The 15,809-nt window shown below is 52.3% G+C and overlaps 1 protein-coding gene across 1 annotated transcript in view; it reads left to right on the top strand.

Annotated features, from left to right (window-relative positions):
* The window catches only part of PTPRN2 (protein tyrosine phosphatase receptor type N2), a 719,533-nt gene that overhangs the window by 198,266 nt on the left and 505,458 nt on the right, over nt 1–15,809 (top strand). The window contains exon 8 of the mRNA XM_017861671.1: nt 1,102–1,484. Coding sequence (XP_017717160.1) covers nt 1,102–1,484 — 383 coding nt within the window. The remainder of the gene's footprint in view (nt 1–1,101; nt 1,485–15,809) is intronic.

Genomic DNA, 15,809 nt, shown 5'->3' with positions numbered 1-15,809 from the left:
CAAGGATATAATTTCATGGTTGGAAAAAACCTGCCAAGTAGACATAAGACTTTTGGCACCACATGCACCAGAAGGTGTCCGAGGGCTGCCTGGCATGTGCCAGCGGCAGGAGCAGCCCCCGTGTTTCTTAGGAAGCAGTGTGGGGTGCCCGGGAGGGCAGTGCGCCCAGCGGTGGAGATCACGTCTTTGACGGCCCTTCGACCTGAGTTCCAATTCTGGATCTGAAAAGCATGACCTTTGTGATCTGGTACCAATAATTTGATATTTAACCTCTGTAAACCCCAGAGTCTACAAATTAAAGGTGAAACTCACCCTTTATTTATGGGGTTGGAGGAGTGATTAAGTGAGAACCCACACAAAGCACGTCCGTATCCGACACACAGTCAGCAGAGGTGCCGAGGGGTTCCGAGGGATGGCTCGTCTGGGAAATGGGATCCGGCTGGGAGAGCGCTGCCCATGTGGGAACCATAGATCCCTCAGGTATCGTTAGAATCAATTACACATCCCTGTGACGTGCCCACTCGTGGGTTCATCGCTTTGTGCCTCTGTCTCCCCTTCTGCGAACTGGGGTTACTGAGGGTTCCCCGCCCATAGGCTTACGTGAGGACTCAGTGTGTTCATGCATATAGCACATTTAGGACAGTGCCTTTGTGTGCTGGAAGAGCTCAGTCGATGCAAATTTATTATTATTATTATTATTATTATTATTATTATTAGGTGGTGTTTGTTGCTTTTAGAGGGCTGGGATGGGATCTTGATATCACACAGTTTATTTTTTAAAATATCAGTGTCAAAGACCTACACTGACTCTACAAAATCTGATTCTTCAGAGAGGTGTGTGTGTGTGCATATGTGTGAGAGGGAGCGGGAGGGAGGAGAGAACAGCACGTAATTGATTTGGATACTCAGCGCCCTCACACCCCATGCTCACCTAGACGTCATTCTAAATATAGACTGCACACACTTTGCCTTCCTCCCCCACTCTCCTTCCAGGCTGCCATGTCATCCCCATGGTGACTCTGTCCTGGGCAGCCCTTGATTGCATGTGTCACATCAGCATGCCTTTTGCAGATGTCCCTCACAGAATGTCCTCTCTGCCAGGTCCATCGTCTGAGTGCCACACTCGGGGGCCTCCTGCAGGACCACGGGTCTCGACTCTCACCTGGAGCCCTCTCCTTTGCAAAGCCCCTCAAAATGGAGAGGAAGAAATCCGAGCGCCCTGAAGCTTCTCTCTCTTCAGAAGAGGAGACTGCCGGAGTGGAGAACGTCAAGAGCCAGACGTATTCCAAAGACCCGCTGGGGCAGCAGCCGCATTCGGAGCCCGGGGCAGGCGCGTTTGGGGAGCTCCAAAACCAGAAGCCTGGGCCCTCGGAGGAGGAGCAGAGCCTTCCAGCGGGTGCTCAGGAGGCCCTCGGCGACGGCCTGCAATTGGAGGTCAAGCCTTCCGAGGAAGAGGCGCGGGGCTACATCGTGACAGACAGAGAGTGAGTAGCAGCCCTGGCTCAGGTCCTGTGCGCCAAGGGAGGGCTCGTACCAGCAGGCTGGAGGTGGGGTGCCTCCTTGCTGTGGGGGATGCATATGCTTTTAAGTGTCTTTAACTGAATAATGGGGTGCAGGCATCCCTGGAGTCTCAGGCGCGGAGGGCGGCCAGGTGCCTGGCCAGTGGCTCCTCCTGGTGCTTCTGAGCTGGGTTCCAGAGCTTGAGAGCCGTTCTCTGAAGTGCATCAAACAAAACCAAACCAAGCAAATCCCTTCCTGGGTTCTTGGTCCTGACTTGTTATTTGCAGGCAGCGCCTGTCTGCGGGTCAGAATCACCTTCAGCGGGGGCCAGGAAGGGTGGGGTCTCAGGGCAGGCAGGTGTACAGCAAGGCCTGGGCACGGCTGGCGCAGGAATGCGGGGCGGGACGCCGCCCCAGAAACTGGTGCGTGCCGGACTCCTGCCTGTCAGGAGGGACTCCAGGTGCTTTATCTGGTTTGCACCAAAGTGGCCCAAATAACCTGGTGTGGGCGCCTTTCAGAGGGAAGAAGGAGCTTCATAGCAACGAGGCTCTTTCCCCACCCTCATATCGATCTGAACTTAACGAGTCTCAGAATTCAAGCATCACGGGCCCGGCAAGGCACAAGTGGCTGTCCTGTTCTCAGGACACCCTGTTAATGAATCCGACATTTGATGCTTTGCTTTGTACAAGTTTTGTGTTTTCTTCAAGTGAAGGAAGTGGTGTTTCAAAGAGAAGGACGTGTCTGCCTGGCTATACACACACCCACACGTGTGTATGTGTGCGTGTATATGAGTGTATGTTGGGTAAATGTGTGTGTGTGTATGAGTGTGTATGTGGGGTACGCGTGTATCTGTGCATACGCATGTGTTTATATGAGTGTGTGTTGGGTAGATGTGTATCTGTGCGTATGTGCGTGTGTGTATATGAGCGTATGTTGGGTAAATGTGTATCTGTGCATATGTATATGAGTGTGTGTGTTGGGTAGATGTGTGTGTGTGCATCTGTGTGTGTTGGGTAGATGTGTGTGTATCTGCGTATGCATGTGTGTGTATATGAGTGTGTTGGATAGATGTGTGTGTATCTGTGTGTATGTGTGTGTATATGAGTATATGTTGGGTAAATGTGTGTTTGTGCATATGTGCACGTGTGTGTTTATATGAGTGTGTTGCATAGACATGTATCTGCATGTGTGTATGTGACTGTGTATGTTGGGTAGATGTGTATCTGTGCATATGCATGTGTGTATATGAGTGTGTGTTGGGTAGATGTGTATCTGTGCGTGTGTGCATATGAGTGTGTGTTGGGTTGTATATAAGTGTCTGTTGGGTTGATGTGTATCTGCATATTTGCGTGTATATGAGTGTGTGTATGAGTGTGCATGTCTGGTAGATGTGTATTGGCTTGTGTGTGTGTGTGTATGAGTGTGCGTGTCGGGTAGACGTGTATCGGTTTGTGCATGTGTGTGTGTGTATGAGTGTGTATGAATGTGTGTGTATGAGTGTGCGTGTCGGGTAGACGTGTATCGGTTTGTGCATGTGTGTGTATGTGTATCAGTGTGTGCATCGGGTAGATGTGTATCAGTTTGTGCGTATGTGCGTATGTGTATGAGTGTGTGTTGGGTAGATGTGTATCGGTTTGTGTGTATGTGTGTGCGTATGAGTGTGTGTCGGGTAGGTGTATGATGTGGATCTGTTCGGGTATTTCTTCCTTGGTGAAGAAGCCCCTGTCATTTTGAGGATTATTTGCAGCGGAGGTGGGAGCCGCCTTATAACTAGAACCCATCTGTTTTGCCGACTCTGCGAGCCTCCCAGTGCTCAGGCTGGTGCTGTGGCTGTGCTGGAGACACCACATTTCATTAGGGAGAATTAGCTGCGTATCATAATTGGGCAGAAATATTTTTTCCTGAGCTCAAACCACAGAGTGTGTATCACAGCCAAATTAAAATTTAAGACGATTGTGATGATCTTAGTTGTAACTTTAGGTAAGTCGTAAGCAGCGGAAACGAAGCTTACGCTAAAATATGGACTCTGTTTTCTCAAGACTGCCTTCCATAAGTCAGAATGAGCTTTCCCTTTTCCAGGCTCTTTGCTTGGATGTGGCTTCCCACGTGTCTGTCTGTGCCCTTGCTCTCCTGTTTGTAGCGTCAGGAACTTCTCGTGGCTGTTCACTTCTTTGCTCTCAAGCCCAGCAGAGAATCACAGGCAGGCCCTAAGTGATGTGTTCTGAGGCTGCGTGTCTGCACCAGCAGAGCCAAGGGGAGGCGCCTGCCTCAGCACTGCGTGATGCAGACCATTATCACGACCGATTCCTATGGGTGGTCAAATGCCCTGTGCTGTGGATGTCTCCCTCCCTAGGAAACACTGCTGTGTGTGTGGTATGTCTTATGTGATGTGTGTGTGGTATGTAGTGATGTGTGGTGTGGTATGTGTTGCATGTGGGTAGTGTGTAATGTGTGGTGTATGTGTGGTATGTAGTATGTTGCATGGTGTGGTGTGTGTTGTATGTGTGTGGTGTGTAGTGTGTGGTGTGGTGTGTGTTGTATGTGTGTGGGTTGTGGTGTGCTGTGTGGTTTATGTGTTATGTGTGGTGTGTGGCATGGTGTGTGTGGTATGGGTGTGGTGTGTGGTGTGTGTTGTATGTGTGTGGTGTGTGGTGTGCTGTGTGGTTTGTGTTGTGTGTGGTGTGGTGTGTGTAGTATGTGTGTGGTGTGTGGCATGCTGTGTGGTTTATGTGTGGTGTGTGGTGTGTGGCGTGGTGTGTGGTATGCTGTGTGTTGTATGTGTGTAGTGTGTGTGCATGGTGCACAGTGTGTTGTATATGTGGTATGCGTGACATGTAGTGTGTTGCATGGTGTGGTGTGTGGTGTGTGGTGTGCGGTATGTTGTGTGTGTGTGTTTGGTTGCCTGTGTCTCCTCACCCCGAGCTGGAGCCCTCTTTTCTCCCGGAGGCCCCATGTTGTGTTTGTGGACACTGCGTGGTTCCCTGCAGGTGTCCTGGGGACTTCAGCCAACCTTGCAGGGGACGGCTGGGGTAGGAGAGTGCCCCAGAGAACCATGTGATCTGGTCATTTTAAGGGCTTTCCAGATGGGCACCGAGGTGTTCACCAGAGAGCGGGAGGCTGGTGTGGTTTCCTAGGGAACCTGCAGAGCCAACAGTCCTGTGCCATTCCTGCTCATGGGCTCACCCTGGAGGGAAGGACAGCAGGACCCCTGTCCGCAGCAGCCTCGCACTTTCTGGGGAAGGAGACCCATCACACCGGGTCATCTCCTGTCTGCACTTGCGACTTTCCAGTAGAAAAAAGCTAGGGTTTTCTTTGCATTGGAGTTTATTTTCTTGTAGTGGGTTTGCTGGCCATGCTTTGGGACTGGAATATTTACCTCCTACAAGCAATGGGTTAAAGAAAAAAAAAATCATCATGTTATCTCGGCTGACTCTTCCTTTGCGACTTCAATTGGTTGGAAGCTCTCTGGTGAAGACAGCACAGCTTTTGTCAGCAATTTGTGCCGCTGGGGCAAGGTGCACTGCATGAGGTGAGGTCTCCGTGAGGTCTCCTCTCTTCTTGCAGAGAGATTGAGGTTTTGCCCTATCATCAGACTAATAATTTGTGATTCTCTTGGGCAGGTTTTCACCAGATTTCAGCTTAAACCTGGACAGATGAGCTATTAATTTCCAAGATGCAGATGACGTTCTTTAAAAAAGGGAGACTTTTGTGGTTGTGGTTGTCCCACAGAAAGGAGAGGAATGTGGTTGAGAACTCGGTGTCACCTCAGCACCCACATGCTCTTCGTGCTGAGGTTCAGATGGGAGGACGGTAGGGCTTGGCTTTTCCAGGCATGATTTTCTCTCTCACATTTTCTGATGGACAGAGTAATCCTTTGCCATTTACATTTTATCCTTTTACAAACTAAAGGGACTCTTGAAGACTGGACGAAGGGCAGGACAGCCGCCCCAGTCCTCCAAGGACAACTTTAAAAGATTTCATGTTAGGCTTCCAGGAGGAATCACAGGATGGACACCAGGTGTAGGGAGGAGGGAGCCCCTTACCTCTCAGCAAAGAGGAACCTGCCTTCTAAATCCAGAGACAAGAGCTTCAGAGACCAGAGCTCACACGCACACGCCTCTCTCTGCCTACCCCAGACCCCTCTGGATTGGGATGTATCACCTGAGCCAGTAAGGTGAATTTTGGGGAAGTGAAACCTGTAGTCAGGAAAACATGGGGCCGAGGCAGAGGCTTGAGTCTGGGGTGGCGGCCACAGTGCTGCTGGAGAAGGTGGCCTGGGCCCTTGACCCACGGAAGTCCGGTCAGCGGGTCCGTGGCAGCCCCGAGACCTGGAATGTGGCAAACACCCCGTGCTTGGGTTTCCTGGTCTCTGGAGTGGCAGCTGCGATGTGTGGCTTCTGGGTTGTGGGGATAAGAACTTGGCACAGGCAGAGCAGAGCCCGGGGTGCGTGCAGAGGAGAACGCAGGGCGCACGCAGAGCAGGGCCCAGGTGCCCGGATGAGCAGCTTCTCTCAGCAGTGGGAAGAACACAATGTTGCTTGAAAGAGGAGGGGCTGATGGATTTCCATGAAGGGAAGCTGGAGAGGTTGGAGCCCTGAGTCTTGCGGGGAGGCTGGCTGAGGGAAGAATGTGCAAAAGTGGCGTGGGGCAGCATTGACCTCTCCGATGCCTCTCAGCACTCCGAAGAGAGACAGATGCAGCTGAAATGTTTCTTCCTTCAAGTTTTCTTATGACACAACTTCCTTGCACCTTGGAGAAGGCAAGCAGCAAAATGGCAGATGGTGCTGGGCCACCGTTAGGGGCAGCTGCGTGGGGTTCTGTGGGGTTCAGTTGGAATGTGGAATTCAGAGAGGCCAGCGAAGGCAGGGACCCGCTGGCCAGGGAGAGGAACTTTAGAACCAGAAGTCTGGAAGGAGGTGGGGCTTCAGTCTCTCTATCTGCCACCCTCGGTGGGGCCCTGGCCCCGCAGGTTCACCCCAGCCCCTTCCCCAGCACACTGTGAGATGTGAAATGTGAAACCCACCGAGTACTCAGGAACCACTGCCCATTCTCCGGGGCTGGTGTGCTGGAGAGGAAGTTCCCATCCCACTGACTGCCCAGGAGGCCTCACCTCTCAGGAGACCCTCAGGGGTTCAGCGAGAAGAGCGAACTGCGGGAACCAGCAGGGCGTCAGGACAGGGTGCAGCCGGGGTCCGGGTGACGCTTCCTGCTCGTCCTTCCTTGTTAGAGTAAAGGAAACCCTGAGGATGGATTCTGTGTTTCTGGCACCAGGGCAGATTTCGGGAGTTCTGTCCTGTTCTTCAGTCTCCACACTGTGTTGTAACTTCCTGTTCAGAAAGCGCAGTCCTCACCTCTGTAGAGGCCCCTCCTGAGGGTGGACATGCCCGACCTTGTCACTGCTCCTCTTCGCTCTGTGGTCTCAAAAGAATATCTTTAGCATGATGGATTTATTAACATTTAAAAGATTTCAGGTAGGGTGGGAGTATAGCCCCGATGGGTAAAACGGTCACGGTTGCTTTTACATTAGAATAGAAGGCGAGAAAGGACGGCATGGGGCAGGGCAGAAAAAAGAGGAAGAAGAAGGAAACAAAAACTCCCAGACCTCAGCATCACCAGCCATCCAGTCCAGCCATCCAGTCCCAGACCTCAGCATCACCAGCCATCCAGTCCAGCCATCCAGTCCCAGACCTCAGCATCACCAGCCATCCAGTCCGTCCTGCGGGGCGGCCGTGGGAGGGACTCGAGGCAGGGGGGCGGCCGTGGGAGGGACTCGAGGCAGGGGGGCGGCCGTGGGAGGGACTCGAGGCAGGGGGGCGGCCGTGGGAGGGACTCGAGGCAGGGGGGCGGCCGTGGGAGGGACTCGAGGCAGGGGGGCGGCCGTGGGANTGGCCGTGGGAGGATGTGAGGCAGGGGAATGGCCGTGGGAGGATGTGAGGCAGGGGAATGGCCGTGGGAGGACGTGAGGCGGGAGGTGGCCGTGGGAGGATGTGAGGCAGGGGAGTGGCCGTGGGAGGACGTGAGGCAGGTGAGTGTCCGTGGGAAGACGTGAGGCAGGGAGGCGGCTGTGGGAGGATGTGAGGCAGGGAAGTGGCCGTGGGAGGACGTGAGGCAGGGAGGCGGCCGTGGGAGGATGTGAGGCAGGGAGGCGGCCATGGGAGGATGTGAGGCGGGAGGTGGCCGTGGGAGGATGTGAGGCAGGGGAATGGCCGTGGGAGGATGTGAGGCAGGGGAATGGCCGTGGGAGGACGTGAGGCGGGAGGTGGCCGTGGGAGGATGTGAGGCAGGGGAGTGGCCGTGGGAGGACGTGAGGCGGGAGGCCGCCGAGGGAGGATGTGAGGCGGGAGGCGGCTATGGGAGGGGCATGAGGCAGGCCCTTCCTTCCAGCCCTGAATTGTGGGCTGTCGGGGCTGCTTCCTGCCAGCCTCACTGGGCCTTGGTGCCCCCAGCTGTAAAGTCAGACACCTGTTTATGGAACGCCCTGTGCCGGTGGAGACCCAGGAACGCCTCTGGAAGATAAGAGATTCAAAGATAAACAAGTAATTTTCCCCTGAAGGAAGTCAGAAGCCTCTGAGTTTAACTTATTGGTTGTTTGGAATTTGAGTGTGGGAAGTTGTAGATGCCCTGGTAAGGGCTACAGAAATGTCATTGTTCGAGGGTGGAAATAGCTTTAACCAAGTCCCCAAGCCCCTGAATTAAGACTCTCAGAATCTCTGGTCATCGCTGGAGCCGCAGTTTTACCTGCAAACTCCAGTTTGTGGACCTTGTTCTGCCCTCCCTCCTGCGTTCTCAGTGAAGCCTCCCACCAGCCCTGATTCCGTGATTCCTCTGGGATCCGACCTCCCCCCCGTGTTCCCTCCACCATCACCAAGAGCCCCCAAGCTGTGTCGACGGCTCCTGACAGCCCTGCTTCGCGGGAGGCAGCGCGGGTGGTGGCTGCCTCGCTCCCACCGGCTGTTTCTGGGAGGCGGCGCGGGTGGTGGCTGCCCCTCTCCCGGGGGCTGTTTCTTGCTCTGGGCGGTGCTGCCCATGCCAGTGCCCTGGGGACGCCTCCATGTGGCTCCTTCCCAGGTGCATCAGACTCCACCCAAGGGAAGCAGAGTCAGAGTCTTCTGACCCAGTGCCATGGTTGGGCCTGAGCCACGTCTTGCCAGCCTGGCAGCTCGGTGGGCTCTGTGCCCCACCCACCTCCCTCCACGGCCAGCTGTCTCCCCTCCTATGGCTCTGTCCATGCTGTTTCCCCTTCTTCCCTATTCCCTGCTCCCACCCTAGTCCAGGCCGTCTGAGCCTCTCGCCTCCGCACTAGAGGGCCTTCTCTCTTGCACACCTGCATAACGGCTCTTTCTCACCTGCCATGCACATTGAACACAAAGAGGACTCCACAAAACCAAATCTGGCCCCGTCACCCTCTCCTGTTGAAATCTGGCTGTGACTCCACTGCTCCTGAGATACAGACCCCAGCCCTGGCACGGCCCAGGCTGGCTGGCAGCTCTGCAGGTGCATCCTGGGGACACTCCCCCAGGCCCCTGCCTCCGTCCCCGGCAGCCAGGCTCCCACAGGAGACCCCAGCTCTGCACTTGTCCCGCCCGGAAGGCAGCTTCCTGTTCATGCCTTCTCCCCATTCAGAGACGTCTGTCCACACACCTCTTTCTCAAGTGTCTTTGTCACCAATTTTCCGTTATGTGTCTTCAAGACTCTGACCATCCAGCCAAACCATTGGCCATAGTCCGTTAATTTGTAATAATCACACATTTGGCTATTTCTCTTTCCAAGCAAAGTAAACAGCTGGATGTATGGCCCATAGTTCTGTCCGTCGGAGAATTTCCCTTCACCACTGTCCTTTTAGGGGTGTTCCAGAAAGGGGCAGTAGTGCTGCAACTATCCACTAACGTGGGAGCCTGCATATCATGCATAACCATCTGGAAGCCAGGCCCAGGTCTGCCTCCATCAACTGATTTTAGGGAACTTCCCAGGAGACTGTAGGTGCAGGCTGGGAGAGAGAAGGCAGTGCAGCAGGAGTGGGGACCGTCGGCATTGGGGGCATTTCTTTATGTGACTTGTGCCTTTAGGGCCTACTTAGGCCCGGACACATACCACTTCCATTTGATGATGGAATGCTGCTGTGCACACCCAACTTTCTGGCTTGGTGGGTCAGAAAACATTCAGGTCATGATGAGCAACTCAGGTACCATGGTAGCTTGGTGGTCCATATTTAAGCATTCAATCCCTACTAAAGCCCCATAGTGGGCCAGCAGCTGTTTCTCAAAGGCAGCCGTTATCCACAAGGAGGGCAGAGCATTGCCCCAACATCCTAAGGGCCAGTTCACCTCGAGAGAAACCTGCCAAAGACTCCATACAGCATGCGTCTCTGCCTCTTCCCTTTCAGGCACCCTTGGATCTGCTGGGTCATGTGGCCCAGGAGGCAGAGTAGCCTGCACAGAGCCTGGAGCTGCTGCAGAGCCTTCTCTCGTTCTGGGCTCTACTCAAAACCGGCAGCTTTTCAGGCCACTCAGTAAACCATCTGGGGCAACACACGCGAATGGGAAGTTCAGAGAGGCCTGCTAGAAGTCGTGCCTCTCTGTGAGGCAGATGGGGAGAATCAGACGCAGACTATGCATCTCTCTCTACACATCATGCAGAGACCACCGGTGCTCTCTGTCCTATTGGAAGCTGACTTAGCATGCTTCGGTCAAATCAGGTTAAAGCCCGTTCCCCCGGGTCAGCACGGGTCTGAGGTCCAGTCAGGTTAGAGAACCAGCTCCACCTGGGGCAGCACGGGTTCACGGCTCCTGTTGGAAGCACTTCTCGATCCTACTTGGCACACTTTTTAAAGGTGACGCTATGTAGACCTTCCGTACCTAGATCTTTAGTTAGCTGCTGGCATTTAAAAGGTGTTTATAGTGAGCAGTACAGTCTCATCCGTATGCCCAAAAATAAGTTGTCAGAATACAGTGGTTTTCCTCCTGATTTTCTGCCCGGAAGAGTTGATGGTGTGGACAGCCCCACTAGGAGCGGTCCAGGGTTGTCGGCGTGGGTGGGGCACACGAGCTCCAGGGCTGCATGGTGGACTGCAGGAGGAAGCTTCAGTTTGGGTGCACAAAGCATCAAAGCCTCCTTTTCCCAGACCCTGACGTTAGACTCCTGCAGGAAGAGAGCGGGCGTGCAGGGGATCCAGGGTGGAGACAGATGTGGCGTCAGTCACTGCGGCGTCTGTCGGTCACAGTGGCGTCAGTCACCATGGCATTGGTCGCCGTGGTGTCTGTAGGATACTGTGGCGTCTGTCGGTCACCACGGCGTTGGTCACGGCACCTCCCCAGCCCGCTGTGCTTTGCCACCCCAGAAGCGTTGCTCCTCTGCATGGGGGAAGTTCCTGCGGGCTGGAAACATTTTAACCACTTTATAAGAAGATTTAAATAGAATAAATTTCATGATTTGTTTTAATGATGAACAGGGATAACTAGAATAATTTGTTGATCCCAAGAAAACCTCGTTTATCTATTGGTTTTGAGTATTGTCTTATTAAAAGAGTTTATGTCAAAGTTGACTCATTTTCCTTTCACATTTGACTCCCTAGCTCCTGGTGGGTTTTCCAATAAATAGTAAAATGTCCCAGATCGGGCGGGTGAAGCTGCAGAAGCACAGAGTGTGGTCAGCAGGAGCGTGGGGGATGACGGGTCCTGTTCTCGGCTTGATTTCTTCTGGCCCGCAAGGAAGAGGCAATAACAAGGTTGCCAAAATGAGACGTGGAGAAATTTCGTGTAATTTCATGTAGGATTCTTTTGGTTTTGTTAAGAAGGAGTGTAGGTTGCATCAGGTCTCCGGGCTCACCCCGCTTTTCTGGGCACCTACGTTGGAACGTTGCCTGAATGATAACCTTTTCCGTTTGAGCTTTTCTCCAGGGAGTTTAGTAGTGTAATCTTGGGCAATGACTTCAGTTTCTCTAGCCTCGGTTTCTCTTTAAAATGAGGCCGATAATAGTGCATTCCTCAGGGGTCTGCTGAATGCCAGATCCCACTGCCGTCTGGGGCCTAGTGTGGCGTCCGGCACAGGAGCTTCCCAGAGTTTTTACTACTCTGAATATTTCCAACCCCGACGTACTTTTCACTAGTCTGATTTTTAGGGGTGACACTCCCGTAGTCATTTTCTGCTCATCTGTCTGCCCGTGCACTCATTTCAGGGTGATGTGGATGCCACACAGAAGCCCCAGTGCTGTACCAGGGCTGGGAGGACACCGTGGAAGGAGGACACTGCCTCTTCTCACCCCGAGCCTCCCTCCAGCGAGTGCTTGCCGAGGCCTTAGGGCCTCCTGTGTGGTTGATTCAGTAGATTCATAGGAACAGGCTTGTCCAACGTGGTTGAGCTTAGAGACATCACAAACGTGCCGCTGCCCTTCAGAACTGAAACGCTCTAGAGAGAGGAGACACCATCTTTAGCTTTGAAAGTCCTTCCCACTGCGCTCACAGGCACTCCCAGCTCTGACCCTGACCCCATGAAAGGGCTCATGCCTGTTTTTCTTCCACGGCAATATTAGCATCCAGGTATTGAGGGTGGAAGCCGCCACATGCAGACACAGCACATCGCACCTGCTGGATCCTCCCACTCATTTTCAGGATGACGTCCAACTGCTTTCTAAGGAAGTTCAGGCCTGGGAATGATAGACGATGGCCGTGCCTTTAAAGATGAACTAGAAATGGCCGCGTGCTCCTTGTGAGCACAGTCAGGGCTGTCTTGTTTGTCTGCTTTACAGAATGGAGCCACCACTCTTCCACTTTACAGAGGGGCCAGGACACCCCTGGCTGCCCGGCCGGCACTGTCCCCCTTGCCAGGCTGAGGTAGGAATGGGGTGGACTGCATGTCCTGTACACTTTGTGTAACTGGGGACACACTGGCTTGTGGAGGCAGCGGGTTCACAAACACATTCTGGGCGTGTGGACTTCCTCGCTGTCTTCAGGATGTTGTAGGAGTCTTGCGGATGCTTCTGTTGGTTTCCATATTGGAGTGTGGAGGGCAGAGGGCTGAACCCAGGATTCGTGGTGGAGCCCCTCCCATGTCCTCACACCATCCCCTTGGTTTGAAACATGCTAGAAAAGGAGACTCATGGAATTTGGTGCAAACTTTGATTGGGAAGTTGGTTTATTCTCTGCGTGGGGCAGTAGGCTTGGAAGAAACGAACTCAGATGACACGTGGCTCCTGCCTTCAGTGAGTTTGCAGTTTATGGGGGGAGGCAGGATTAAAATGAAAGTACTAGAGACCTTTTAAAATAAGTCATGAGCTGAGTGGTGCAAAGCACAGAGGGAATTTTAGGGAAAGCCTGAAGAGCAGCAGTTTCTGTCTTCGTCGATTGGAGTGGTGTGGCTGGTCCCGGCCTTCTCCACCTGCCCTTCTCCACCTGCCCTCTTCCTAATGACTCCAAGGATGGGGAGGCCCAGGGAGGCTGGGGTGCAGGGGACTGAGGCGAGGCAGGTCAGCGGTGGGAGCCGTCACTGCCAGGCTCAGGCAGAGAGAAAAGCCCAGGCTGCGGGAAGCACAGGAGCTGGGAGGAAGGAACCTGCAGCCACAGGGAAAAAAAGGAAGGGCTTGTCTGGAAGCATTGCAGGAAAGGAAGGAGGGCCTCTTCTGGAAGCATCACACTTGCCTGCCAGGAGGGGTGGGCTTGGAGCAGGGAGGCTGGCTGGATTCAGGGCTGGCATTCCCAGCAGCCTGGGCTGGTCTCAGCCAGGGTGGAGCTGAACCGACTGGTGGGTCATTGCTCTGTCCAGCTGCAGCCTGAGCTCACCTTTGTGGCCCACCCCGGCTCCCTTCCCTGTTGCCTCCCTTCTGGCCCAACATCTGGCCATTCAGGCCTTTTCTGACACCAGTGCCCTTCACAAGCTGTTCAGATGGCCCTGGAGGATGCTTTGGGGCAGGGGCTGACCTGGGTTACAGCAGATATCCAAAATGTGCAGGAAAAGAGAGGACATCTGGGACCCCTCCCCTTCCAGCTGCCACTCTTGAAAGGAAAATGGCTTGTTTCTCAATTGTAAAATTACATGGAACACGACCTTGAAAAATCCACTTTAAAGAATATGCCACAGGCTTTCCTTGGAGACAGGGAGCAGAAAGGAGCTTTGCCAGGGACCCAGCAGGAACCTGGCTCAGCTTTCTCCGTGAGTCACGAGGAGTGTTCTGCTGAAGCAGAGATGGGACGAAGACTGGTACACTGCCTTGGATGTGGGGAGCAGCCACGTGTCACAGTGCTTTCACACGAATCACCTTATTTCATCTTCCCAATTTCTTGTGATAAAATATATGTAGCATAAAATGTACTGTCTTACCCATGTTTAAGCATAGAATTCAGCAGCATTAAGAACATTTGTGTTGTTGTGCAGCCGTCACCACTGTCCATGCCCAGAGCTCTTTTCATCCTGTAAAACTGAAGTTCCGTCCCCATTAAACACGACCCTGCCCCCGCACCCTTCACACTACTGTCTTTCGCTGTGAATTTGGGGATTCTAGGAACCTCACGTGGGTGGACAGACAGAACCCGTCCTTTTGTGCCAGGTTATTTCAGTTAGCATCATGTTTCCGGGTTCACCCATGTTGTCACGTGTGTCTGAATTTCTTCCTGTTCAGGGCTGAATAATATTCTGCTTTTGGTGCAGGCCATGCTTTGCTCCTCCTTCTGTCCGTCAGTAGGCCCTTCAGTTGCCCCCGTGCTTTCGTGATTGAGAATAATGCTGCTGTGAACGTCAGGCACTAACATCTCTTTGAGACCCTGTTTTCAATCCTTTTGGGTAAAGTAGTCTCCCCCTTATTTAAGGGGGAGACATTCCAGGACCCCCCGTGGATTCCTGAAACTTCACATAGTGGAGAACCCTATATAAACTACGTTTTTTCCTATACATACATCCTTATGATAAAGCTTAATTTATAAATTAGACAGTATGAGATTAACAACAATAACTAGTGATAAAATGGAACAATTGTAACAATTTACTGTAATAGAAGTTGTGTAAATGTGGTCTCTGCCTTTCAAATATCTTCTTGTACTATACCTCAGGTACCTGAAACCACAGAAAACAAACTACAGCTAACGGGGGATGCTGTAGATACCAAGGAGTGGAGTTAATAAAAATGCAATTCTATTGTTCATTTTTTGAGGAGTCTCCATACTCTTCCACACTTGTTACACCATGTGACATTCTCACCAACAAGGCACAGGAGTTCCAATTTAGCCACATCTTTGCCAACATTTATTATTTTCTGGGTCTTTTTCTTCTTATAGTGGCCATCCTGATAGCTATGAGGTGGTATCACATTGTAGTTTTGATTTGTGTTTTCCTAATGATTAGTGATGTTGAGCATCTTTTCATGTGCTTTTGGCCATTTGTATATTTTCTTTAGAGGAATGTACATTCAAGTCCTTTGCCCATTTTTAAATGGTATTGTTTGCATTTTTGTTGTTGAGTTTTAAGAGTACTCTATACACTGTAGGCACATTATGAGGTTTCTTAGTGATGTAAATATTTTACTTTCCTTTAATAGTCAAAATTGGAACTTTTACGTTAAACTAAAAATGTAGCAATAATATACTTACAGTGCTATCTCTTATATTAAAAGCAGACATTGGCCAGGTGTGGTGGATGATGCCTATAATTTCAGTACTTTGGGAGACCAAGGTGGTAGATTTCTTGAGCCCAGGAGCTTGAGACCAGCCTGGGCAACATGGCAAAACCCCATCTCTACAAAAAATAGAAAAATCAGCAAGGCGTGCCAGCATGAGCTTGTAGTGTCCGCTAATGGGAAGGCTGAAGTGGGAGGATCACCTGAGCCTGGGAATGTCGAGGCTGCAGTGAGCAATGATCATGCCATGGCACTCCAGCCTGGGTGACAAAAAAAGAAGACATTACTGACATGCTTGAAAACAAAGACTGTCATGTTTATGCTTACAGTTAATGCAAATAGATATCCCTTGTTGTATACTATAGAAATAGTCCTTAAAAGATCTGTGGAGGGGGGGGCGGAGCAAGATGGCCAAATAGGAACAGCTCCAGTCTCCAACTCCCAGCGCGAGCGACACAGAAGACCGGTGATTTCTGCATTTTCAACTGAGGTACTGGGGTCATCTCACTAGGGAGTGCCGGACAATCGGTGCTGGTCAGCTGCTGCAGCCTGACCAGCGAGAGCTGAAGCAGGGCGAGGCATCGCCTCACCTGGAAGTGCAAGGGGAAGGGAACCCGTTTTCCTAGCCAGGGGAACTGAGACACACAACACCTGGAAAATCGGGTAACTCCCACCCCAATACGGTGCTTTAAGCAAACAGGCACACCAG

Source organism: Rhinopithecus bieti, unplaced genomic scaffold (genome assembly GCF_001698545.2).
Source record: "Rhinopithecus bieti isolate Rb0 unplaced genomic scaffold, ASM169854v2 scaffold_60909, whole genome shotgun sequence".
Taxonomy (NCBI): Eukaryota; Metazoa; Chordata; class Mammalia; order Primates; family Cercopithecidae; genus Rhinopithecus; species Rhinopithecus bieti.
This window is presented reverse-complemented; position numbering and strand designations above follow the sequence as displayed.